The sequence below is a fragment of the Macadamia integrifolia genome, chromosome 3 (assembly GCF_013358625.1).
Source record: "Macadamia integrifolia cultivar HAES 741 chromosome 3, SCU_Mint_v3, whole genome shotgun sequence".
Lineage (NCBI taxonomy): Eukaryota > Viridiplantae > Streptophyta > Magnoliopsida > Proteales > Proteaceae > Macadamia > Macadamia integrifolia.
In genome coordinates this window covers 26,379,625-26,407,212 of record NC_056559.1, presented here as the reverse complement: position 1 = coordinate 26,407,212, position 27,588 = coordinate 26,379,625, and the positions used below count along the sequence as shown (strand labels likewise).

General features: G+C 38.3%; 3 protein-coding genes across 3 annotated transcripts in view; 2 read left to right on the top strand and 1 right to left on the bottom strand.

Annotated features, from left to right (window-relative positions):
* The first annotated feature begins 7,794 nt into the window (after positions 1-7,794).
* On the top strand, positions 7,795-10,219 carry LOC122073102. The gene has a single exon (XM_042637625.1). It carries the CDS (start codon positions 7,812-7,814, stop codon positions 10,068-10,070), a length of 2,259 nt encoding a protein of 752 aa, XP_042493559.1. The 5' UTR covers positions 7,795-7,811; the 3' UTR covers positions 10,071-10,219.
* Positions 10,220-12,329: 2,110 nt separating this feature from the next.
* On the bottom strand, positions 12,330-23,874 carry LOC122072856 (probable glucan 1,3-alpha-glucosidase). Its single transcript, XM_042637284.1, has 6 exons — positions 22,234-23,874; positions 20,913-21,186; positions 20,614-20,749; positions 14,009-14,219; positions 13,692-13,898; positions 12,330-12,828 (listed from the first exon to the last, which is right to left on the bottom strand). The coding sequence occupies exons 1-6, from the start codon at positions 23,815-23,817 to the stop codon at positions 12,460-12,462; spliced, it is 2,781 nt and encodes a 926-aa protein (XP_042493218.1). The 5' UTR covers positions 23,818-23,874; the 3' UTR covers positions 12,330-12,459.
* Positions 23,875-24,021: 147 nt separating this feature from the next.
* LOC122072858 (replication factor C subunit 4) overlaps positions 24,022-27,588 on the top strand; it is a 6,514-nt gene continuing 2,947 nt past the window's right edge. Inside the window, exons 1-8 of the mRNA XM_042637286.1 lie at positions 24,022-24,166; positions 24,251-24,329; positions 24,450-24,529; positions 26,072-26,191; positions 26,305-26,374; positions 26,469-26,542; positions 26,659-26,779; positions 26,894-26,956. Of these exons, the coding sequence (XP_042493220.1) occupies positions 24,123-24,166; positions 24,251-24,329; positions 24,450-24,529; positions 26,072-26,191; positions 26,305-26,374; positions 26,469-26,542; positions 26,659-26,779; positions 26,894-26,956 (651 nt within the window). The 5' untranslated portion in view covers positions 24,022-24,122. The remainder of the gene's footprint in view (positions 24,167-24,250; positions 24,330-24,449; positions 24,530-26,071; positions 26,192-26,304; positions 26,375-26,468; positions 26,543-26,658; positions 26,780-26,893; positions 26,957-27,588) is intronic.

Genomic DNA, 27,588 nt, shown 5'->3' with positions numbered 1-27,588 from the left:
GAAAATATTTGGTTGTTCAGTCTATGCTTATGTGGAAAGTAAACAGCGTTCCACGTAACACTCAAAGTCTAAATAGTATATTTTTCTTGGTTTTGAGAAAAGCGTAAAAGGATTCAAGTTATGAGATCGAAGTTTAGAGAAAGTTGTGATTAACAAAGATGTTGTGTTTGATGAGTCTCACATGGTAAGTCAAACTGTAGTTTACAAACAGCTGATGAAAATAAAGAAAGTTCTATTATGCAAATCGAGTTAGGTTAATAAAAAACAACAAGAGAAAATGAGTCATCCAATGACTTTCTAGAAAAACAAGAAACAGTAGAATTTACATATACCGTGGCAAAGACTAAAGAGAAACGTACTCACAAAGCACATGTGAGATACAGGTTTGAAGACATGGTTGCCTATGTCTTCACTGTAGTTACAAGTGATTCATCTTCCTACCAAGATACTTTGAGTGATGCACAATGTGATAAATGAATGGCAACTATGATTGAGGAAATTAAGTCTCTACAAAAGAATAAGACTTGAGAGCTTGTGGAAAAATCTAAGAAAGAAAAATAATTGGGTGTAAATGAGTTTTTCATAAGAAAGAGACAGTATCTGAGAAAGAGCGTGAAAAGGATAAGGCCAGATCTCCATCATATTTTAATTTACAAATATTAGACCAAAAAACTAGTGATACTTTCCTATGACCTTCAACCTCTCCTCTTTAGAACTTGGAATTATAACACTTAAATGCGTCAAGGTTTACTTTGGAAACCAAAAATAGACATTAGATAAGTTGTATCCGAGCAAAGCACAGATTTAATAACGATAGACTTCCCTGCATGAGATTTGTACGACAAAAAAATATATTATTTGCAAACAATAAAAAAGTGATCTCTAAATCAGATCTAACAATTTTAATTCCTTTAAACATATTAAGCTCCTGGTAAATTGAAAGAAGTCATAAAAACTAGAATAAAACGATAGACTCAAAGAACATCCCTATTGGATGCCCCTGGAAGGTTTAAAAAACAAAAAATCTAACGATTCACCCTTTAACTTTATGGAATAAAAAACAAAAAATAATAAATAGCTAATAAGGTCAAATCTATGTTTTGAATTCTAAAAATTCAAAGATAGCATGAACATAACCCGACTCGAGGTCATTATAGGCTTAGACATATCCAGTTTATTTGCAAACCACCCTTGTCTAATCTTACAATGCCTCATATAATGAATGCTTTCATAGGCAATAATAATGTATGAAATTTGCCCTCCTTTAATGAACACAAACTGAAAAAGGAGAAATAAAATAACTCATCAATCCCTTAAGTCTTTTGTGAGGAATATAGAGATAATTTTATATACTAATGTACAAAGACTGATTGGTCTAAACTCTTCATGTAACAAATCTTTCTTTTCTCTAGAATCAATGAAAGAGTACCAAATAAATTGTATATAAAACTAACAAAATCTCCCTGCACAAAATCTCAACTTTTCTAAAAGAAAAATGGGCAAGAACTCAATCATGTCCAGTTGCTTTGTAAGCACCAGTGTTAAACAAAATATCCTTTATCTCCCCTCCCAAATGAAAGAGAAACTAACGCATCATTCTCAGATTGGGCTACAATATAACAAAACAAAATCCCCACAAGATGTGGATCCCAAGTATTAGATGTCTAGAAATTTTGATTTAAAATGGCTAGCTAAGACCCTAGCAATTGCACCATTTTATTATTAAAAGATACAGGAAAAAAATGCCTATATCTACTATAAGAAAATGAATTAAGATCGATCTTCACAAAACTTTTGACTCTATCCGTTAGGACTACATCTCTAATGTTCTCCAAGCAATGTCCTTCCCTCCTATTTTATTCACTGGGTCACTCTTGCATCTCCTTTCCCTGCTTCTCTATCCTTGTCAATGGAAGCCCTATCGGCTATTTTTCTTCCTTTGTTGGTATCCGCCAAGGTTGTCCTCTCTCTCCTCTATTCTTCTCCCTCACCCTGGGAGTCCTTTCCATATGCATCTAGTCGCCCACTGACCTCACCTCACCTCCCCAGTCCCTAAGTATTAATCTATTAGCCTCACGCACTTGGTTTTTGCTGATGACCTCATGATCTTCCCTGGGCTGACTCCCTCACCATTACTTCCATCATGTCCTCTCTCAGCCTCTTTGAGCACCTGTCTGGTCTTCATGTCAACCTTCTCAAATCTCATTTCTTTCTTTTCTAGAGTCTCTGATGTTTCTAAAGCCCATTTCCTTAACCTCACTGGGTTCTCTCCTAAAACTCTTCCTGTCCATTATCTCGGCCTCCCTCTTATCTCTGCTAGGTTATCTACCTACCACTGCACTGCTATGCTTGATCTTATCGGGAAGAAGCTTTAGTTGTGGAAGTGCAAATTCCTCTCCTATGTTGACCGTCTTGAGCTCATTAGATCTATCATGCAATCTTGTTACATCTACTGGTCTGTTGTTTATGAGCTCCCCCTCTCTTCTATCAAGAAAGTTGAATCCCTTTTCTGTTATTTCCTTTGGAAAGGAAATGATTCCTCTAAATTTTTTCATCCCCTCTCCTAGGCATCTGTTTGTCTCTCTAAATTGGAAGGTGGTCTTGGTATTAGAAGGGTCCAAGATGTTAACTCTACTAGTACCCTCAAACTTCTTTGGAAGATTGTCTCCAAGTGTAATAACATTTGGGTCCCTTGGGTTAATTCCTACCTTTTCAAAAGGGCCTCCCTTTGGACTACTCGCATCTAGGGGTGAAAGTTTGGCCCCGAAAACCTGAACCCTCCTTGAGCCCAAACATGGCTTGGGCCAAGTTTTTTTACCCCAAAGGTGGGTTAGGATTGAAAAAACCCAACCCTGACCCAGGGTTGGGTCGGGCTCGGGTTGAGGCCTTAGCCCGGCCCAACTTGACCCAATCCGGCCCAAAATTTAACCCTGAATTTTTATATTAGAATTTAAGGCTCCTACTGGTATTTAATTTTTCTATAATTTTTTATTATATAAGATATGAATGGAAAAAATAAGTCAATCAATGTTAATCCAAACATTGCAGAAGCCAAGGTGAACCCAACGCAACCCAACCCGACCCAACGAACTTGATAGGGTTGGGCTTGAACATGAACCTGGCAGGGTTGCGTCTAGGTTGAATTTTGAGGACCTAGGGTTGGGTTAGGGTTTTAAAAATCCAAACCCAACCTAGCCCTGTTTCACCCCTACCCGCATTCCCCCAATGCTTTATGGGTCTGGAGTAAAATCCTCTCCCTTAGGCCCTAGGGTTCAAAGCCATCTCCTCCCTCATTGATGATGGCTCCTCCACCCATCTCTGGATCGACAATTGGCACCCTGCCAGGGTCATTCTCTCTGTTGTTGGAGCTAGATTTGTCTACTCTTTTGATCTCCCCAAAGATGCCATAGTTTCATCCATCCTCTCCAATGACTTCTGGGCTCCCCCTCTCCCCTCTATTGCCCCCGTCCTTTGGGCTTCCCTCCCCCCATTCCCCTAGGTCATCGTGGAAGGGGGGCTAGGCTTATTTGGTCCAAATATTTCTCCTCCTCCTTGGCCTGGGCCCTCATCAGACCTCATAATTCTACCACTTTGTGGTAAAAATTTGTGTGGTTCAAGGGTCATACTCAACGCTATAGCTTTATTGCCTGTAGAGAGCTCTCCAACTACTTCCCCACCCAATCCTTCCTAATCTATAGGTGTATCCACGTCCCTTCACCTTGCTGCCTCTATTGTAATGGGATCGAGGACTCTAACCACCTCTTCTTCAGCTAGCCATTCTCTTGTTCCATTTGGAAAAGAGTGCTAGCTTCTTGTTGGCCTGGCTCCCATGCCCCCTCCCCTTGTTGCGCGAATGGATTTGGGTTGATATGACCCTTACGGGTGATTCCATCTATGACATTGCTGAAAAGGTTGCCTTCTGTGCTACGATATTCCACTTTAGGATGGAGCTTAATCTTTAAAGATGGACTGTCAAATTTAGATCTTATGATAAGATTTGGAATGCCATTTCCTTAGATGTCAACTCCAAACTTACTTCTCTCGCCCATAGGCATGTAAGGGACTCCCCAAGGAATAGGCTCACCGTTGTTGCCTAGGGATTGTCCATCTCCATCTTACATCCCCCTCCCCCTCCCTAGGTTGCTCTCAATTGTGCAACTTTTTCCTTTTCTTCTTTTTCCCTCGGGGCTATATCTTTTCTTCTTCCTATTTTAATGATATTTTATTCAGAAAAAAAATTAAGAAACAAATAGGTTTGAATTCGTTTTACATTTACTTTTCTTGTAAACCTACTCGTTTTGTAATTCTTTCTCTCTAGTAGATCAAGGAAATTGTCCCAAAAATAGAAGGGGGAAAAAAAAAAAATCCACCAAATGATATACAATGAAATTTAACGGTAAACAATTTAATGTTTGTGTTGATGACTTTGCGCTTCAAAACACATATTCCTTTTTCAAAATTTTAAATTTTTTTTGTGGTTTTTATGTCTTGTGTCTCTTGTCTTTTTTATAATATGGTGTTTGGATAATTCATCCTAATTAAAAATTCCAACTTTGAGCATGAACAGAAGGAAGCAGAGGCACATCTCCCAAACCTTACAATAAAAGAAGGAATCCAAATTGTAGTGAAAGATGTCTCATCCACCACAGTCTGGTGCATGAGATACATGTTGGTTTCTTCTTCACTTTCTTCTTAAATTAAAACATGGTTTTTCCCATTCTAAAGCAAGTTCATCTCGAGTAAACAATTCAGGTTTTGGCCAAATAACATTAGCAAAATGTATGTGCTAGAGAACACTGGTAAGCAAATCTGAATAGATGAATCTATTCTTCTTGTGTTTAATATTCTTTTTAGGGTATATAAATCTAGTGTTTGATTCTGAAAATATAAAATTTCTTTTCAATACTTGAGCAGGGGATTTTGTGAAGCAGAATAGCCTAAGAGCTGGAGACATGATTATGAAGTATGAGGAGGATGAAAAAAAGGAACTGGTGAGTTTTTTCCTCCAATTCATACTTGTAATCCTGGTTTTAATTTGATATTTTAAGTTGCACTATTGCAATATGTTGGTCACAAGTTCAAAACTTGGAAGCAACTTCTTTTGCGAAGCAAGGGATAAGATTATATACTTGCTCCTCCCAAACCTAGCAGTAGCGGGAGCTTTGTGCTTATCTTTTCATTGTAATACCCCTTATTAATTAATTTCCAAAGATTATAGCTTGTTGGGCCGTTGGGGAAAAGATAAGATTTTAGTCTCGCTATAGAGGACAAAAATGAATGGACCAAACAAACACGTGTACTGTGATGCATGCATAGGCTGGCCCTGGGCGTTACATTGTAATTTAGACAAAGTGGGTGGGATGCACGTGGGGCTGAAACTGTTGCTGAGAGGCTATCCATTGTGGAATTGGTTGCTCCAACTAAGAAACCTAGACCGTCCTTATCTGTACTGAAATCTGACATTTAGGCTGGGATGAGGGGTGCCCTGGGGTGGGGTACATGTTTGGATCCTTCCAATCGTCCGATGTGTATTAAGCCTATTAAATAAGAGCAGGTTCATAAAATGATCGATTTGTGTCGAGGTTTCTCGCGTAAGTAATAATGAAGGATCATTTTTTGTAAAACCAAGGAACATTCTTTCGCCCTTTTAGGTTTTTTTTGAAGGGATTCTAAAAAACAAGAAATTTGAAATAGAAATACTATAAGTCTAGAACTCTAAATGGGTAAAATTATGAAACCACGCCATGTATAAGTGAGAGACTTAGTAAAATTCGTAGCCTTAATAAATGTATGTAATATGACCTTACAAAAAGGGTATTCTTGTACAATATTGCATAGTTTTCCAAGTATAAATACAAATGATAACTGTAGGTTGAATGAACCATTTTCATTGAAATTCACACTTTATCATGGTATCAGAGGCTTAGATCTTCTTCATTTTCGTTTTTGCAATGGCATCCTCTCTCTGCATCAACTGAATCATCTTCAATTCTTACGACAACTCCTATTGTTGCTCTTCATTAATCCATCATCTTCATCCTCCTCTTCTCTTACTCACATAGCTTTCTCTCTTTTTAACATTAAGAATTATATTAGAATAAGTCATTAATTTTACAAACTATCTCATGTGGTACACATTGATTATACATATTTTCCATGGTTATGAAGTTCATGATCATGATGGCTCTACTAGTCCTTTCCACCATTTTAAACTCTGATAGCACAAGTTCTCCTAATCTTGTCTACTTCCTTTGGAAACAACTTAATAATTTTGTTGTTTTTGGATTAAAGCAACCCTTTCTACCAATATTCTCAAATATATAGTTAAGCATGGAGACCCAATGATTGCAAGACATATTTGGTTTGCCATAGAGCAACTTTTCCTTGATCATGTCCAGGCTCACCATCTGCAAATGAAATTCAATTTCAGTCTATGAAATTGGGTTCCTCTCCATGAGTTCTTATCTTCAAGAAATTAAAGCTCTTGCAGATTCTCTTTCTGCCATCGGTGAGCCCATTAAAGGTTCTAAATTTATTATTCAAATCTTGGTTGGATTACCAATCGAATATGAAAGTTTCGTAACAGCCGTTACTTCTTATCCTATGCTGCCATCTTTTGTTGATCTTCGTGCTCGGCTTCTTGGTCATGAATTGTGTCTCCAACGGTTACATCCTTCTTCTGAAAAGGAGAACAATTCTGCATTCTTCTCCAACAAAGGTCATCCACCATTCCTAATAATTCCAACAAAGGAAAAATTAAGGGTAGAAGCAACTTCAATAAGCCCTTCACTCAAAAACCCTATCCTTCCTATGGTCATGGTCAATCAAATAACCCACTCCTAGTTATTATATTCTTTTCATGGATGATTTTTTTAAATCTTTTGTGCTTCCTTCTTTTCGGTTCTCATTTCTTCTTTTATTCCGAAAGAGCCCACCTGTTTCTCTATTGCATCTAAGAATCCTAAATGGCGAGAGGCAATGGCTGCCGAATACAATGCTTTGCTCTCCAGTCACACTTGGTCTCTCATTCCATCTCCTCCGCATGTCAATCTAGTTGGCTCCAAATGGGTTTACAAAATCAAACTCAAGTCTGATGGCACGGTCGAACATTACAAGACAAGGCCCGCTTAATTGCTCAAGGATGTACTAAAAAACCTGACAACTAGTTACTGTATGTTTGGGATCAAATCTCATTTCTTGGTCGGCTAAGAAACAAAGTACAGTTTCAAGAAGTAGTGCGGAATCTGAATATCAGGCTATTGCAAGTGCTGTGGCAGAAATTTGTTGGTTGTAATCTCTATTTCAAGATTTATATATTTCTGAATCCTATTCATGTTGCTTTATGTAATATTACTTTTAAAAAAAAGATATTCTTTTACAATATTATATATTTTTCAAGTATAAATACAAATGATAACAGTAGGCTGAGTAAAGCATTTTCACTGAAATTAAGACTGGACGTTACCAAAAGAAAATGAATTCTAGAAATAGTTTTCATTCCAAGTAGATGCCAAAACTCAGCTTAGATTATTGCCATGACTGCCTCTTCGATAACACAAAAAAATTGGATCTTGTTCACTCTCCTAACTGTGCGGAAACATAATAAATTGATCTCTAGCTTGAGTGAATCCTCTTCCGCTATTCCTCTCCATTGGTATACGATCAATCCGTACGATAATCTATAGAAGCAACCAAAATTCTCTCTTTTGGCCGCTACGTCATGGATGATCTAAGTTATTATCCTTGGATTTGGAATTTTGGATTACATCCCCAATAAATATTTAGAAGATATTTGAAGAAACAGAGCATTTATGAACCACAGACCAAAAGATAAGATCCTTTATAATTCTCAATTCCTTATAATCTACAACCAAACGGAATTGGTGTACACGAAGATGGGTCCTTCTCTGTGGCTTCTCCTTCATCTCTTTCTCATCATAACCTCTGCAACTGGAGAGGATATCGGTGACAGTACAAGCATAGTCTTTACCACTCTAGGGAGAGCGACCTACGCCTTTGACATCTTCAGCCTCCCAACATCTTACCCACCAGAGCATAATGATGAAATTAGGCTCACTGATGGTCAATCCGTGAATTTCAATGGGTATTTTCCCTTTCCCTCTTCTTCAATCCTATCTCTGCTCCTCCCTGATCAAACTCTCACTCTAGACCCAACTCTTTCGCCTCCTGTGCAACTTCTCGTCTATGTCACAGAGAGATTTGGCATCTCCAACATCTATCTTGATGCCCATTTCAACGACGATTCCATCGACGTCAACCCATCAACAAGAAGATCAGCTCTTGAAAGCCCATCTCGTATTCGGGTTCCTCTGTTAAACCCAAAACAAAGTGATGACAAGATCTCCATGAAAGACCGACCTTCTGTTGCAGGAGAGCATCTTATCTATGTATCTACCCATGAAAATCCTGGAGTACCCCGAACAAGCTGGGATGCTGTGTACTCGACCAATATAATAACAGGTGAGACTCGCAGGTTAACCCCTTACAGAATCGCCGATTTCAGCCCTTCTGTGTCTCCATCTAGGGTTTGGACCGCTGTAGCTTCATCTGGTGAGAAGGGTTGGAACGGTGAGATTGAAGAACTCAACACGGATATTTATATCTTCAGAACCCAAGATGGGTCTGAGAGGATTAAATTGGTCGATCATGGAGGTTGGCCTTGTTGGGTCGATGATTTCACTCTGTATTTCCATCGCAGAAGCGAAGATGGATGGTGGAGCGTTTATAGAGCGAGTCTTCCTCGTTCTCAAAGGATACGAGCCGAATCAGTTGCAATTGAACGACTCACTCCGCCGGGTCTCCACGCGTTCACTCCAGCTGCTTCACCGAGTAACAAGAGCTTCATCGCTGTTGCAACCAGGAGACCCACTTCAGATTTCCGCCATATCGAGCTCTTCGACCTTGGACGCAACGAGTTCAGGGAGTTATCTCGGCGAGTCTCACCCAAAACCCACCATTACAACCCGTTCTTCTCCCCTGATTCGACTCGTGTTGGGTATCACAGATGCAGAGGAAGCATCAATGAAGGAGCAAGTGGAAGTGGTCCTCTTATGCTTGAGAATCTCGAGAGTCCATTAAAAGATCTCTCTCTGTTCAGGATCGATGGGTCTTTCCCTTCTTTCTCCCCCGACGGAGAACGAATTGCTTACGTGGGTTTCCCGGGCGTTTACGTTGTGAATCGTGACGGTACCGGAAAGAGGCAAGTCTTCCCCGGCACTGCCTTCTCTACTGCCTGGGACTGGAAGAGAAGTGGGGTTATCTACACCAGCGTTGGGCCTACTTTTGCTGAAGAAAGCACAGGCGTTGATATAGTATCTATCTCTATTGATGCGGATGAAGATGATCAAACCGGTTATGTCCCTTACAAGAAGATGACGATTGGTGGCAAAAACAATGCTTTCCCTTCAGCATCACCGGATGGGAAGTGGGTCGCATTCCGGTCCGGCCGGTCGGGCCATAAGAACCTATATGTGATGGATGCTTTAGAGGGAGAGAAAGGTGGGCTCCGCAGGCTTACAGAGGGGCCATGGACGGATACGATGTGCAATTGGTCTCCAGATGGCGAGTGGCTCGCTTTTGCTTCAGACCGGCATAACCCGGGTGGAGGAAGTTTCGCTATTTACTTCATTCACCCGAACGGAACAGGGCTTAAGAAGGTGGTTCATAGTAGTGACGCTGGTCGAACCAATCATCCCTGGTTCAGCCCGGATGGGAAGAGCATTGTGTTTACATCGGACTATGCTGCCGTTTCAGGAGAGCCAATAGCAAATCCTCATCACTATCAGCCTTATGGGGATATTTTCACGGCTAAGGTAGACGGGTCGGATCTCCGGAGGCTAACCCATAACACGTATGAAGATGGTACACCTGCATGGGGGCCCACATTCATCAGGCCTGTCGACGTGGTTGAGTCACCATATAGTATGCCTCGGTGCTCGTTTGATGATTGTCATTGGCTGGGACAGGCTAATAGTAATGAGGTTGGGATCATGGGATCACATCCCGGGTCTCAACTAAGTGGTCCAGGCCCGGATGTGATCAAGTGTTGAAAATCTGGCGTTAGCAGAGGAAGATATCTTATGTGATGAGGGATTGTATAGTAGGTATGGGAATGCATAACGTTGTACTATTGCCCTTTTTTTTCTTTTGTTCCTTTTCCTTTTTAAATATATGAATGTAATATAGTATCATATGATAAGTGATAGTTTGGAATTAATGATCCATCAAAATTCATATTGGGAAGGTTGCTCTATTGCAATCTAGTGGTTCGGAAAAGTTGTTGTATTGTATTGCAATCTAATGATCGTAGGTTTAAATTGATAAACGGTTCTCATCCAACATGGGTTAGGCACATTATGGTCCCCAAACAATGGCTGAAGTTTCATGCACCGAATTTGCCTTTTTTGTCCATCAAAATTCAATCAGACCCAGTCTCTTTAAAGAGGGCCTCAAAAGCACAAGGAGAAGGAGAGAGATGTAAATGCACCTCTAACCAGCAAGAGGAGCAGAAACTCCAAGTTCTAGAGTCCCCTAAAATCTCTCTTGCATTTCTCTCTCTCCAATGTGATAAACTATGGAACAGTAAACCGCAGCTCCTGAGTCGGTAAAGAGTGGATTGATTTGCCTTCCTCTAGTTTGAATGGTCAGAGATCTGAAAGTTGGTGGACAAAAATGCTGATGCATTATTGAATAAGGTATTTTCAATAGTATAATTAAAAGAGAGATTGCATGATGGAGCAAGATATCTATAACTGTTATATAATTTTATTTTTTATATTATAGTACTCTAAAAGTCCTCTTCTTTACTAACATTATTAAATTGAATGAAATAATTATTCTTGAGCATTTGTTCTTACTTATCCTTTCTGTTTAAAACATTTTGGTAAGCAGACTTGTGTGCCACTTGACATCGCAAATTAATCAGCCACTCCCAAGCTGAACGAATGTCAACTTTTTAATGTTTTGTGTGTGTGTGTTGGGGGGGGGGGGGGTGGTTGGTTTGGGCAAATGAAAAAGAATTAATTGGGAATTTATGCAACTTTTGTCTCATCATTTATGCATCTTTTTGTTATTAGTATATATAAGAAACCTCATCATTTATATATAATCAATTGAATGTATTTGTTTCATTATATTTTATTTTTCTTTTTGTATATGATATTCTTTTTTTGATAATAATTCATGACATATTTTTGTTTTGATAGAAAATACAAGATATATTTTTAAATGAAAGGAGCAGGGAACACTATCAGTCAACACCCCCTATGTCCCCTCTACATATGGTTGCAAGAAAAATTGAAAGGAATTGAAGTAAAATTTTTTCAAACATTAACATAAAAAAATTCATCATCATTCCCTTATGTGACTGTATAAGCTATTTATTTATTTTATCATATTTAGTAATAATATTTTTTATATGTTATTTTTATTTTACTTTTAAACCTCATGGATTTGGATGCAAATTAAAGTGAAATTTGAAAACCAAATATAGAGTGATTTAATCACATAGGGTAATGATTACAAAAGTTGATTTTTCAAGTTTGAAAATTTCGCTTCCGCTCCACCTTAGTTCCCCTTCCAATAAAATGAAGCCTAAAGTTGTTCCTCCACCATTTGACTTTTTCTTTTAAGACAATTCCCGCAAAAATTTTTTTTTCAATGAAATATATGATTTTATACATATAAAAAAAAAGAATATCAACCTACGGGGATAGTGCAGTTGGTGAGCAACGAACTTGGTACGAGCCGTAAACTCGGATGTCCTAAGTTCAACTCCCACTAAGCACACCTTGGGCCACTCACACGGGGTGTGTAGTGCTCTTCACTGCTTTCAATGAAAGTTGAATGATTTTCATCCCACCCGAGCATGACCTGGTCCATGAGATTGTGGGATCAATATGGACCCACAAATTCGGCATCAGTCTAAGAAGAGTAGAGATTCATAAACACATCTACCCGCTTATGATAAAAAAATGGTGATGTGCTTATGGTTCAAGGAATAAGGTCACATCCATAGAAGGGTTTTAACAAAGGTAAACTAGGCTTATGACTTACAACCTTCTTGGCAGATATAATTGCAATGTTTAGGAGCTTTTCTTAACAACTCCAAGCTATTAAAGTTTGAGGTTTATTGGGCCAGGGGCATTGAGTTTTGCACTTTGTGTAGTACTCCTGCACGAGAAAATTTCCCTCTTTATGCATGTAGCACCTTGCCACAATCATTTGTCATCTTTTGAGTCTCAAATTCAGGGGTCTTTCCATTACAACAAACTGGTTAACAGAATATAAGCGGGAGACAATATCACACATTTCAGCGTAAAATTATGTGGAAAATCTAGACTTCAAGCTCTAATAGAATTCCCCCCTGAACAAGAAGGCGTTTCAGATTGCATAGAAGTTATTTAAAAACGTAATTCTCAATTCTAAATCTCGCTACACTTACAAAATCTTTATAATCCAATCATCCGCAATCCGAACATTGGGTTTGCGGATGGTAAATACAGCAGGGCTTCCTTTCCATCGAAGACTAAGGGGTCCAGATTCAATATCAGCTCTGTAATTTGCAGGTTCAATAAGAGCATTTTTTGCCCGAGAGGAGAGCCCTAGTATTATAATCCTTTCAATGACACACTCGGATGTAAAGAGAACCTTGCCTGAGGTGGGAGGTGCCATATTAAAAGATGAAAGTTTGCCATCTGAAAAGAAGAAGCGACGATGGATGTATGCCCCTTGCTCAAACAAAAAGCTCTTCCCATCATCAACATACAGCTCACCTTCTGCCGCAAGGGAATCATTCAAAGCAATCACCTAAACAAAACATTTGAAACAGATGTGAGGGGATGATTTCAACCAACATCACAGCTACTTTTGGTACAGCCACTAGGAGAGATATGATTTTAATTGAAACCACCAAAAATTTGAGGACTTAAAATGCCAAAATTTTCTGTTTTACAAACGAGACTTCAGATGTGATTCAGGAAGGAGTTCAGTTGAATGATCGAGTTTTCTGCAAGTCCAAACTAAATGTGATTTGTGGCATCTTAGATGTACAGATCAAAGAAGAAGAACGGCAGTACAATAAGAACAGATATGAGGACCATGCAGCAGAGGGATGAGGATAGTATTTATGAGATCAGAAATTCAGAATTAAAATTGTTACAGTTATAGCCTTATTCACGTTGACCAAAGATATAAAACAAACATCAGGAAATTCATGAAGTGAGAACAAACAAGTATAACACTACATTTTTGAAGACATTAAATGCCAAAAGACTTAAGGGGTAAAGTTGGCATTGTCTAGTTCCCAGAGAGTATGAACTAAATGTGACTCATTTGACTACAAGATATCCAGAACAAGTAGAATGAAGAAGATGATAAAAAAATAAGTAGATATGTTAACCCAGGCAAAATAGAAAAGAAATTCTTTTTCTTTTTTGGGGGTGAGAAAGGGATACTTGGATCAGAAGCCACATGAATTAATCAGATGGAGACCACACTAGTCTAAGGAAAACATAATTGAAACAGAAAAAAGCTTACACAACCAACAAAGAAATGGGTAGAGATGGAAATGGGGAGGAGGTTCCATCAATTACTAACACTTGAAATTTCCATATACAATTAGGTAGCTTGGGAAGAGGATTTGAAGAGAGACTTCAGCATCAAATACATACCAGGGTGTACGGATCATTCACCATCTGTGTGGAGCTCCGGCGAGACCTATCTTTTCTTGGTATTATGGTGCCTGCCTTCTGGAAAGCTGGAATGCTTTCTTCAGAGACCTCAAACTTGTGAGTTACACCTCCCTTGTAAGCGATTCCTGTTCTCAGGTCATACCAAGATTGTCCCCCTGGCAGATAAACTGATGCATGTTTGTCATGCTGATCCAGATGGCAGCCCAATCATACAAGATCAGTTTGCAGAACACCTTAAGAAAATGAAAAACAAAAAACACATAAAAATACAAAGTGATGAGAGCTAGATAATGCACCTCTGTATAGATCCCTTGTACCAAAAGGCTATTTCCAACCATGAAAGCCTCATCATTGCTGAAAGTAGCTTCATCCACAGGAAATTCCATCCATAGAGGACGCACAACAGGTATCCCTCTTATGTTTGCCTCTCTGAACAATGTGTAGAAATATGGGAGCAACGTGTAACGTATATGTATTGCCTCCCTCATCAATTCCGTATTCCGCTCTCTGTGTCATAACATCAGGAATATAATCAAGCAACTTAAGACTACCTAATAATCTCAACTGCTATTACTGAAGCATTCTCCACATCAAAATAAGATATGAGAGCTGGTCTCTGAATAGACTCCAGTTAAGAGTTGAAGTGCATGAATACAATGGGGAGGGAGGGAGAGAGAGAAATTTATACACAAACACAGGGAACTAAACAATAAAATCATTCTCAGGTTTTTAGAAATCTTGGTAGCAAAAAATCCATTTAAATAAGAAGCAAGGCCCAAAAATTAGGGTTTGTTGAAAAAAAGCTGAACTGTATCTCAATATTGCACACTGAACAATTTAATCTGTCTTAGTTGCTTAGAAATGTAGTAACAGCATCAACCTAAATAAAAGGATGAGGCTTAAAAATATGGCGAGTGAACCTTCAGAGCAGACTTTGTAACATCTTAAATCAATAACCTATTCAATCGATTATTACAAACATTTCAAAAAGGACAAGGTTTGATCAGGGCAATTTCTAACTTCCGTAAATCTAAAAATCTCATAATCTTACTGTGGTAAAACATTACTAAAAACCAAATGACTGGCAAAATAATATTTTGTTTTGATGTCCAAAAAATTATTTTCATTCAGCGCGATTTCAAATAGCATTCATGCACACCAAATAAGGTTTGATTAGAACATAACTCCTTTAATGTATCATGTATGCTTTTTTTTCCATTCTAATGTGTGTTTTGATTGTTTCAATAGCTTATTCACATTCTAGTAGCTAAATTATATGTAGACTTAGTGTTATAATAAGGATGGTATACAACATCATTCAATGTACATTAGCAAACTTGGGTCCAAACTACAAGTACCATTTGGAGTTGCTATTTGGTGAAACTAATTCATGGATTAGGTTTAAAATGTCAAAACTAGGCAATTTTAAAAATCAGGACAAAAAACCACTTTCTGGGCCTCAAAACCAAGGTTTCTGGTTGACTCAGAAAAATACCAGAACATATCCGTTTAGGGCCTTTCAGCCAAGTCCAAATCCAGCCTCGAAACCGAGATGTCTATCCTTGGTCCTACCATAGCTGCGAAACACAGTTTTGAACCTTACACTCTACAGAACTCTTAAAGCATTGAATTCTTGATTTATCCATGGATAAACTTGAAAACCCATTTTAGTGAATTTGTACCAGTTCCCTCAACCGCACCCTCACCCCCAAAAAAAAAAAAAGAAAGCAAAAGGCTATCCTCATATAGTTTTTCGCAAGAAATTACGGCACTTGTAAGGAATGGGAGAAGACAATTTGTATAATATCTAAGTGACGATGAGCAGGAACAATAACATGGAGTTCATTTCCTGCAGGTCCCACACATGTTGATTCTTGGAACATGAAACCCATATAAGATCAAAGAGCATAGAAAAACTCAAGAAATGTACCAACAACCATCAGTTTCTAAGTTTTATTTTTTTGTTTCACTCCTTTATTACCCTCCATTCCCTTCTATTCTAATGCTATTCCATCATTGTTTTGCTCACTGACTTGCTGGTAATCATATTTAGTTCTCAGTTTTCTGTGCTGTACTAACCTATTCTGGCTGCAGTGTTTCAAGCTATCAGTCCAGTAAATCCAGCCATTGGATTGGCCTCCTTTTCTCATACAGTCCCTTGTTCCCTCTGCCTTCGACCAGAATTTGATTTCTTTGAGTTTCTATTTTCTGTTATAGACTGTTCTAGCAAATCCCACCCATTGGATCAGCTTGTTATTTTGAGGGATTGAACAACACATCTAGTGTTCTACCAGGAGGGAAAAAAAAAAAAAAACACATTTAGTGTTCCAATCGACTCTAATCTCAGCCCTGTTGACCGTTAGATTCTGAGATGTTTTAATTTTCTGTATTCTGCCCTTTTGTTTCTCACTTGGATTGCTGTGTTATCTTAACTGGCTTTTCCTAATCTAGAACACATCAATCTCTTGTCTTCTAAAAATGTAAATAGAATCTCCTCATTTAAACATAATTAACTAGAGCTCTTAAGAGGGGACAGAAATAATCACTTACACCTCTAAAACTATAGGTAAAATTCTTGTTTCACCTTTAAAACTATAGGTAAAAGAAGAAAAAAGAAGAAGAGGAAACCTCTCTCGTTCACATCTATTTGAAAAAGGAAAATGAAAGTAAGAGGAAAGAGACACAACCCAGCAAGTAAGGAGAATCTCAGCTAAATGGGGTCGGCTACATGGATCCCAGCTCTCCGTTAAGCTCTATCAGATGTCATATTTGGTTCAAGACCCAAACTATGCATGTCATTCCCCATAACTTCTCCAATGGTCATTTTAGGCATTCCCCTGGCTCTTTTAACTCCTTCAATTAGAATCATATCACTCCTTATTGGGGCGTCCCCAGGCCTCCATTGAATATGAACATACCACCTCAAATGAATTTCTCGAAGTTTGTCATGATTGGGGCAACTCCCAAATCAGCTATAATATGTTCATTCTTTACTTTATCCTTTCTAGTTTTTCCGCACATCCATCTTAACATCCTCATCTCTATTATGCATAGCTTCACAATATGACACTTCTTAGCTGCCCAACATTCAACACCATACATCATAGCCGGTCATACAACAATCCTATAGAACTTATGGTTATCAAGGTGGAGCCTAGGCGATAAGGCACCTCAGCTTGGACTGGTGCCTTGGTCGCCTAGGCGATGCCTTTATGCTTTGTTGGTGTCGCCTTGTTTTTATCATCCTCCATTGCCTTGGTTGCCTTGATAACTATGATAGAACTTTCCTTTAAGCTTTAACGGGATACATCGGTCACATAGTACTCCGGTCTCACCTCTCCACTAAATCCATCCCAATTTAATTCTCTATGAAACATCATCCTTTATGTCACCCACAGAGATACGAGGATTTCTTCTGGTGTTAAATACCCAAATAATAAATCCGTTATAACCAGGAAGACTAAGTTCAATCATAAAAAATAAAAATTATGGTTCATACCATGAATTATGGGAGAGAAATTGAAACTCGCTTGCAATAGGAAACAAATATTTCGGATAACCAATTTGTTGTATGCCAGGAGATCAACCAAGATCTCTATATGGTTTTTATTGACTTACAAAAGCTTATTATAGAGTCCCTAGAGAGTTATTTGGAAAGGATAAGAGAAAAAAAATGGTTCGAGTGAATATGTGAAATTAGTTAAAAGATATGTATAATAGTGTGGTGACTAGTATAAGAGTTGTGGGATGACCATGGTAGTAAATTCCCAATTACAATTAGATTACATCAACAATCAGCTTTAAGCCCTTATTTATTTGCACTAAACATAGATGAGTTAACTAAGGACATTCAAGATCAAATCTCTGAGCGTATCTTTTTTTCTGATGATATTGTTTTGGCGGATGAAACAGCATCCGGGATAAATGCAAAGTTGGAATTATGAAGATCAACCTTGGAATCAAAAGGTTTTAAAAAAAAAAAAAAAACAAAGTATATGATGTGTAACTTTAATGTAGAACTAGGATTGACAAGTCAATCTAATCCCAATACTGTAGAATAAAGGGTCCACAGTAATATAAAACAAATCAGAAATAAAGAAGAAATCAGATCTGGAAATCAAGTCTGTTGATCCAGAAGTTAGGGATTCCAAGATCAGAATAGAAATCAGACGTGGAGGGGTATACCAGTATCGAAATAGGGTTAAAACATATCATAAGACATGAAGAAATGTCACAGGAAACAATAGGAACAAGATCAACTCCATTGATTTTAGTTCCAGGCCTGAAAATCCACTACAAGAGAAAAACATAGAGATTTCATATATCTCTCAAACCATATGTCGCAAAGACCTGAAAATTGGGTCGAGTGGGACCCTAGGTGGAAGGATGGCTCGATCAAAAGATCAGCCCAAGGGGCTGTCTGGGTTGCTTTAGAGAGATGTGGATTGGGCCGAAAGCATCCTGAGATTCCTGGGAAGAAACTGAGAGAAGATGTAATTCAAAGACATGTGATGATTGAGGCAGCAATAACAACTTGAACGATGAAAGAAGAAGAAGAAAACAATAGAGGATAGGACCTCTTGGGATTCACATCGCAAAGAGTCAGTAGATCAAACACTAGTCCTTCAACATTTTTTTTTTGGATAGGTAGGGAGGGGGGAAGTAAATAATAACTATGAGGCTCGAACTCGAGACCTCTTGGCGAGCGTGGGCTTTTGCGCACCACAACTTTGGTCGAACACAAAGTAATTCAAAGCAAGGAGAAGCAGTAGTAGCCATTGTTTAATTCTTCAAATCGTGGCTCTAGTGAGAGCCTTGCCTTGTATTTATAGTGATAACGGGGGAGGGAGTACAGCCTAGCAATTGGAAGGTTTCAAAATAGGAAACCCCTCAATCGATTGCTTATTACATAAATTTCTAAGAACAAAAAAAACAAACAAACTAAAAGGAATCTAATGACTAATAACTTGTCTCCTAAAAAAAAAATGACCCAAAATTGGTTTACTAATGAACCAAACCAAACCAACATAAAACAAAGTTACTAATTCTGTATGCAACGATAATGCCCCTAGTTTAGGCCCATAAAAGTAACCACATGGGCCAAAGGCCCAACACATATACAACCCAACCCTAGACTTATTACTAATAAATAAGCCAATTTTGGTGATGTATCTGCATCAAACTTTAGTAATAATAGGACTAAAAGGGAGGTGGTGGAAATTGATGATAGGTAGATACCACAAAGTAAACGTTTAGGTACCTAGGTTCAATCATAAATAAAAAGGGAGAAATAGAGGATGCTGTTGCACAAACAATTAGAATAGGGTGGATGAGGTGGAGGGGTGCATCCAAAGTATTGTGAGACTAACGTATTCTAGTAAACTCAAAGGTAAATTTAATAGGATAATTATACGACCAGCAATGATGAATGGAGATGAATGTTAGGCAGTGAAAAAAAAAACATACAAACAAACTTAGTGCAGCTGAAATGAGGATGTTGAGATCATAGTTTTTAAGGCGCTGCTAAGGCAACGCCTTACTAGCGCCTTGGCGCTGATGCGGTCTAGAGATGGTAAGGCAGTGCTCCGCCTTACGTGAAGTGGCGCCTTATGGGTTTTTTTTTTTTTTTTTAAACACATTTTAAAATTACTTGATGAAGATTCCAAATATAGATTTTTTATTGGTAAGTGTATGATTTTATTAACACTTGAGATGTATGGGATCAACTTTACTCCACCAAAAATAACCAAAACAAACAAAACAAAAACACGATTCACAAACAGGGTTTGGATTTTGTCAAGGGTTTTAAGAAAGGGCTTTGAGAAGGAATCAAGGAACAAGGAAGAACCACTTATCTAGGCGACCATTTTGCTCCGGTAGCGGTGAGTTTGCTCCGGCAACGGTGAGCTTCATTCTTCATCGACAGGAGTAGAAATATAGTGGATGATCTTAGGGCTTAGGCACTCATTTTGGCATCATAGAGGTAAGTATAATAAATACTTGTATTTTTTGTCTTCTTTTCTTTATTTTTATAATTTTGCTTCATAATTATGTATTTATATTATATGTTAATATGTTATGATGATTGATGATTGATGATTGATGAAGATGAACTTACTTTATTCACTTTATTGATTTGTTTTCTTGATGAATATCTTACATTGGTATGACTATAAACCTTTAATATTTATTTAACATATGAGTTATAGGATTCAACTAGGATTTGAGCCAAATAGATTGGTTTTATAAAAAAATTACACAGGAACGTTTTAGTCAATAAAGCGACACTTTATGCCCGCCTTATCGCTAAGGCGCTCCGAAAGACCCTCAAATGCCTCCGTCGCCTTACCGCCTTAAAAACTATGGTTGAGATGGATGAATAATAAAACTAAAAAAGCTAAAATAAGGAATGAACAAATTAGAGCTAATTTAGAAATAGCTCCAATACATGATAAGTTGCGATAAAGTCATTTGAGGTGACATGCACATGTGCAATGGAGGCCTTTGAATTTTCTAGTACGGAGGGGTGATTTGGTTCAGATTGAAGGATCTAAAAGAGCCAAGGGTAGGCCTAAAATGATTCTGGGAGAAGTGGTGAGAAAAGACATTCATAGCTTATGACTATTAACAAGAATGGCTTTGAATAGAACTGGTTGGAGAAAAAGGATCCATGTAGCTGACCACATTTAGTTGGGAGAAGGCTGAGTTGAGTTAAGTTATTTGTGTCTAAGATAATAATAATAATAAAAGAGCATTCCTCGGACTATGAAACATGCTTCAAAAAGAAAAATAAAAGAAACAAACTACAAGCATATTAAATAAAAGAAACAATCTACAAGCATATAAAGTCTAAAACTCAACATTAAATAATTAAGAAACAAGGAAAGTAAACACATATTACCCAAATAACCAAGGTTCACGCCTTTTGGTATCATGATGGGCATGACCTCTAAAGAAAGGATAGTAGGCACCTAGCTGGTACCAGCGGACTAACAATTCAGGCTCTGGATTCCCAAAAAACCCACCAACATCAGCACCTGTATAAAATGAATGTTAAAAAGACTGTCAGAAGGTAAAGGATCCTTCAAACCCTCTCTCGCTCACATGAATAGGGAAAGAATAAACAGCTTTTGCAACTAGAAAGCCTACTTAACAGGGAAAACAATCCTGACAACATCTATAATAAGATCTCTTACTTACCAGAGAATGACATTCCAGTAAGACCGAGAGTTAAAATCATTGGAACTGAAACTCTGAGGTGATCCCAGTCTGCTGTATTATCTCCTGTCCACACCGCTCCATACCTTTGACTTCCAGCAAAGAATGCTCTGGACAGGATAAAAGGCCTGTCCTTTCCATCCCCTCGCTTTAAAAGTCCATCAGTTGAAGCCATGTGAAAGTAGTACCCATAGGCATTATGTAGCTCACGGTGTTCTACACCTCCATGATGCAGAGCATCCCTAGGCATTGTTACCTGCTCAAGAGAAGATAATTATACAAATGTACCAGGGTTATTAAAAGAGAACTCCCAGAGTAAAAAACTTCTCTCAAATTAAAAGGAAAAATCCTTTTCTTATCACCATCATTTTTCTTAACCTGATTGCAACACCGGAGTGAAGGTTAAATGTCCCACTCTTCTAATTATGTTGCCATTTTGATATACATAATGTTAGATACAATCTGCATTTTGCAGAGTACATTTATTTTATCTATTTTATTTCTGGCATCTCACTTCCAACCATGGATTCTAGTTTTATAGAGAACTTCAAAGATAAGAAACTGCACATTATGTGATGAACTTGGTACTAGTCACAGCCTATTCATCATGCATGTCCACCTTTTCATCAAAGGATTCTTCTAATTACTGGGCATTAATAGTTTATTTCTGTCATGGCCTTAAACCTTTTCTTCCTCTTTCAGACTTGTGGAAAGGTATCAAAAGTAGAAAATAAGACTTCCAGAGATTGAAGTGGCAGTGAAGTAGGAAAATGGAAATGCCTCCACCCTTTTTTTCTTTGGGTTGAGGGTTCCAAATATTTCAAGCTCGGTAGACTCTGAGCTTTGAAACACATATTACTCTATGGATTTGAAACATAATGGACGCAAGTAAAGGCACTGCCCCTCAAATCATTTGTTGCTACTGTAGCAAATATTCAACTTAGACCCTCACTTGGCAGTAATACCACTGTTAGGGGAGAAATCACATGATTAAACTTCTAATGCTCATAAAGAACTCGTATACCCTATCAAAACTATGCAACATTTTGTCTGCTTTATTTTAAGGTTTATTTATAAGTTCTCTCATAGTGTTATCATGAATGCTGACAATGAGGATTTAATGTTCTGTTGCATTTCTCTTCTTTAATGATTAGTGAGATGGTTTCACATGTAATTATTATAGTTAGAGAGGGAGAGAGACTTTATCCCCAAAAAAGGTGAGAGAGAAAGAAAGAGAAAACTATCCCAACATATCTATGGACAGAAAAATGAACAGAAATGTTACTACTTACTAGTAACATACCTCAGGGCCATTAAAGACAGAAGGCTCATTCATGTCGTTCCAAATGTACAAGGAAGGAGTTGAACCGACATAGTTCTGGAAAGAAAACTTCTCAGCCCACCATGATCGAATTTCTGGATTTAATGTATCCGGATAAGAAGAGGCACCAGGCCAGCACCACCCATCAAAATCCTTTCCAGTGGCATCCTTCACATAATACCCCTTCTGTGTAGCCTCTTTGTGCAAGGGGAAGGATTCATCCCGCTTGATATGAGGATCAACAATCGTAACCATATGCCTACCCTTTGCAGCCAGCTTATTCTGCATCTCTTCAGGATGGGGGAATAGTACCCTGTCCCAAGTGAAATATTTCTTCCCATCAGTGTGTTCGATATCGAGCCAGAGCACATCGTAGGGAATGTCAAATTCATCGAATTTCGAATCGACCTGCTCGACATCCTCCTCATCTCTATAGTTCCATCTACACTGGTGATAACCAGTGGCAAATTGCTGTGGCATTGCAGGTGTTCCAGTAACACTAGCATACTGCCTCATAACATCCTTTGGCCCTGGACCTACGAAAAAGAATGCATCCACAATGCCTGCCTCACTCATCCACAGCGTATCAATCCGACCTTGAGATGAAGGAAGAACTATCCCTGATTCAGAGTCCCAGCCAGTGCCCAAAACATCAATCTGCATCTCAGCAGCATTCAACCAGAAAAACCCAGAAGTCCCATGGCTTTTGCCGTGAGAGAGCATGTAAGGTATCGATCCATAAATCCCAAAAGGAGAATCATGGAGGTACTCGAAAACATCAAGGTTGAAGAGTCTGTAAGGCTCCGAGAATTCCTCCCCTGGACCTTTGGTAGGCTTCAATGCAAAGCTTGAAGCATGTTCAGGGATCCCATAAACGAAATCCGCTCCATAGAAAGATACATCGAAGCTAATCGATTGAGGGCCATAAGGCCTGGTGTCAGTGTGGCTCCTGAACCTCTCCTCCCAATCTTCATCCTCTTTCTTCGTCCTCAATTGCTCAAAATCAAAGAGCCCATGTGAATTCAAAGACAATACTCGATCACCACCTTTCTTACGAACGTAAACTTCAAAGGGATCGTGACGAAGAACGGCTTCATAATCATCCGAGAGATAAAAAATGGAAGAAGGAACAGAATCGCCATCAAGCACCTCCGTCGAAGCCCTCTGCAACCAAAGCTTCTTTTCATCAAACTCGGAAAGAACCACATCGGGAACCTCGAATCTCTTCTTTGGCGGATCCAAGCTGGGATCCTCATCAATCTTCAACCTCAAGATGCCATTCTGATACGCAGATAATTTAAGAATCAATGGTTTCACGTGCTCCTCTTGTTCTTCCTTCGCTTCTTCAGTATTCTTAGATTGGAGCTTGGCAGTGAGGTCCCCGTCGTTAATCGCGACATCGGTGGCAATGAGGGCACAAGATCCGGGCTTTCTTGATCGAGCTCTCTTGCAAAAAGGGGTTTGGTTACAGTTCCTGAACTCGTCTTTCTTCCATGAGAAGACCAAGCTCTGTTGCATTAGTAGTAGCAGAAGCAGCAGAGTCACAGCTCTCGTCATCGACGCCATGGCCGAGATGAAAATTTCCAGAGCTGGTTGGTTGGTTCATCCACTCTTGAAGCTCTTGGAGTTTCAGACATTTTGTACTATCATATTATGTTGTTTTGAGATACACTGCATCGTAACCCTCTTTCACATCAAGACCGTTTATTTCTTATGGCAGTTAGAACCTTGATCATAACCATTGAAAGTGTAGAATATTTTGGTTGACCAACTGCGTTAATACACCGTCACTATGGTACACTACCCTAACCTGAGAGTGATCCTCTAATAAAGGGCGGGAAAAGAAGAGCATACTGCAGAGAGAGAGAGAGATGGCGCCTGTGTTGCAGAGTTCTCAGCCATGGGTGGAGAAATAGTAAGATTCTTTGCTTCCTTTCTCTTTCTGGTTGAGAAGAAAATGATTTATTTTTTCTAAATTTTATTGGGTTAATTATTACAGTCGACCAAAGCAAGTGAAGGATGTGGCTCACCAAGAAGAGGTAGTTCGGGTCCTCACCAATACCCTCGAGACTGCAAATGTGAGTTACTGGTTTTTTTTTTTTTTTTTTTTCTAATTTCTTGTTTTGTTTAGTCATCTCTGAGACCCACTGGCTGTTCTCATTGTTGATTGTGATTTGATGTTCAATCTTATTCTGCAGTGCCCTCACATGCTTTTCTATGGTCCTCCTGGAACCGGCAAGACTACTACAGCGCTCGCTATTGCTCATCAGCTGTTTGGGTAGGCCTTGATTTCTCCTATTTGGGAACTCTTTCATCGAATTCATTTGACTATTTGATCTTGTGATGCCAGTTGTGCAGTTATAATTGACTGAAATATGAGGGGATTCATGTCAAAACAAAAATATTAGTTGGGTACTGAAAATAATCTTCATGTGTAAACAAGGGAAATGTAGGAAATGGAATGAAAGTTTTGGTTTAGAAGTAATCATCTTGGGTGGAGAATTTACAATTAAAACCAATGCAATGGAAGTTCCTAATGATAAGATTGGCAAAGTTCTGAAATTGATGAATTAGAGGTCAAGTTGAAGGAGTAGATCAGATGTTTATTCCATTCATATGCTAAAATAAGCTGAATTACCCAGTTTACCTGCTCAATGATAGAATTGGGGTTATGACACATACCTTATATTAAATTCTCTGCCAACTGCATTCCTTAATTCATTCTTTTTCTAAACAGTTTTGGTTTATATGCCAAGGTTTTTTGGAAAAGTTTCACTGAGAAATTCACATATCCAGATGAGTATGACAATGAACCTTACCAATTCAAAAGAAGATGGTGGGAGAAAGGAGAAAGGAGAAAAGAAGTAAACAAAGAAATGGTAATGGACTTATGTTTGGGGGCTAGAGTTTGATGTTTAGAAGTAGGTAACAGATTATGGACTTGTAAAGTTTCAAAGACCAAAAACAGAAGTCTCTTTACCCTTGTCCACTATTTCAGTGTTCAAGCAGGGGGGCCTAATGCAGTTATACCATATATGTAGAAGCCAATTCTAGATGAAGAGTAATCTAGAACTCAAAGCAATTTCATCTGAAGATAAATTAAGCTATCCTAAGAATTAACTGAACCCCATAGAAGTTGTACTCATCTTCCTCAAATGCAGATGGTTCACATCCACAGCTGATATACTTTAGCATCTGTAGATCATTAATATATTCCTAAGTACTAATGGATTAGCCATCCTTAAATTTGACAGTTTAGTTCCTTATTTTCTATTAATTCTGTCTACTTGAAAGCTCTCAGTGAGATGGCTCACATGATATGGGTTGGCAATGGTGTCTGCACATCTGGGAATCCTTCATAAGTCCAAAGGGAAAGGGCCTGGACTGTTGGCCCTAGAAATTTGGTAACCATTTGAAAACATATTACTGTCCATTCTGTGGTTCACTCACTTTTATCATTCTATTTCCAAGTGTGCATACAACACAGTGTCTCTCTTTCCCCTCATGATGTAAAAGACAACTTTGAGATATAGAAACCATAGTTGTCACTCGTCTAGGCGATCCTAGGCTTTGGAGGAGGAAAAAATCAAGGCGACTCCAATAAGGTGCTTAGGCGACACATAGGTGGCCAAGGCACCTTCCAGTAAAGGACATCCAGATGCCTAGGCATCACCATGACAACTATGACAGAAACCACTCATGGAGATTCAAAGCTTGTTGCTTAATGAGCTAAAAATGGTCAATTTAGATGGTTTTTAGTGTCTGTTCATTAAGTTTTATGAAATGAGTGTGCCCTCCTAATTATAGAACATTTTTGCAGAGAACTTTACAAATCTAGAGTGCTAGAGCTCAATGCAAGTGATGACCGTGGGATCAATGTTGTTCGAACCAAGATCAAGGATTTTGCTGCTGTTGCTGTAGCTACTGGTGCTCGTCAGGGGTATACTTCCATCTATTGTGTTCTCACTTTGGTTTGTAAAATTTAGTTTCCATGATGCTTCTTTGGTTTCATTTTGACTCTTTTTTTTTTTACCACTTTTCCCTCAATTTTAGGGGTTATCCATGCCCACCCTACAAAATCATTATCCTAGATGAGGCTGATTCAATGACTGAAGATGCTCAGGTATGTTGAACCATAATTCTCCATTAATTCCTAAGTACCGATTTGTGAAACAATGATGCCCTGCAAATAAGATCTGAACTTCTATCTATTGCAGAATGCATTGCGTCGCACGATGGAAACCTACTCCAAAGTTACAAGATTCTTTTTCATCTGTAACTACATCAGCAGGTGTCTTTTCTACTATCTTTATGTGTATCCCATTGTTACGATAAACTACAAAGGATTATGCAGGAACGATTTTGATAAATTAATTCTTTTGATGATCTTGTTATATTTATATGCAGAATAATAGAGCCACTTGCTTCTAGATGTGCCAAGTTTAGGTTCAAACCACTTTCAGAAGATGTCATGAGTAGCCGTATTTTGCACATTTGTAGAGAAGAGGGCCTCAATCTGGATTCAGAGGTGTTTTTTTTTTTTGAAATAAAATTATGAATTTTAGTGTTTCAATATAAAAGTAGAATCTTAGTATCCAATGCTAGGTTTCACTTCTTTATAAATGGTTTCATTTCAATGTAGGCTCTTTCAACGTTAAGCTCAATCTCTCAAGGTGATCTTCGACGGGCCATAACATACTTACAGGTTATAGGAAGAACTTTTATTTTTTAATTTTTTATCATTGATTGAATTTTCTTATTCTTTTCACTCTCGTTGTATAATAATGCAATAATACCGCATGGCTTATAGTCTTTGTAGAATGATATGACAAGAAAGACCAGTTTAAATATTTTACGAAGTCATGTACTGTCTATATCTTGATTTTCCTATTCTCTCTGGGGTTCTGCTTCTCTTTCAATTTTGGATCTGTTGGGATGTCTGCTGAGGTACATTGGCAATAAAACAGTTCTAGCTTGTGAATGAATAATTGGAGTTGGTGTTTCCTTCTCCAAAATAAGATAGTAGGGCACTACAGTAAGCATTTTGCTTGTTAGTAACGGACTGAGCTTTCAGGATTTGGCAAAAGTCTGGATATATTGAGTATGAGAATTAGTTCAGAGGGATGTATTTATGATTAGTTACAATGAAAATTATAATTCTTGAAGAGTGTTTCTTCATGAACAGAGAGTTGAAGCAAGTTGTGCCTTGGTGCTGTTATGCTGCAATAGGCACTGTGCTTGGCCTCTTAAGATGTCTTTTTGCTGCTTTCGATTTAAAAATTCCTTACTGAAATTTTTCTTTTTTTCTTCAATGGTATAAACCCATTGATTATACAA

Bases quoted from the DNA above. Each gene is read 5' to 3' on its own strand.
- LOC122073102 (XM_042637625.1), top strand. From the start codon at position 7,812: ATGAACCACAGACCAAAAGATAAGATCCTTTATAATTCTCAATTCCTT.
- LOC122072856 (XM_042637284.1), bottom strand. From the start codon at position 23,817: ATGGCGTCGATGACGAGAGCTGTGACTCTGCTGCTTCTGCTACTACTA. The intron at 21,187-22,233 runs GTATGTTACTAG...TCTCTTGAGCAG, and splicing joins CTGTCTTTAATGGCCCTGAG to GTAACAATGCCTAGGGATGC. The intron at 12,829-13,691 runs GTATGTATTTGA...TGTTTTGTTTAG, and splicing joins TGAATGATCCGTACACCCTG to GTGATTGCTTTGAATGATTC.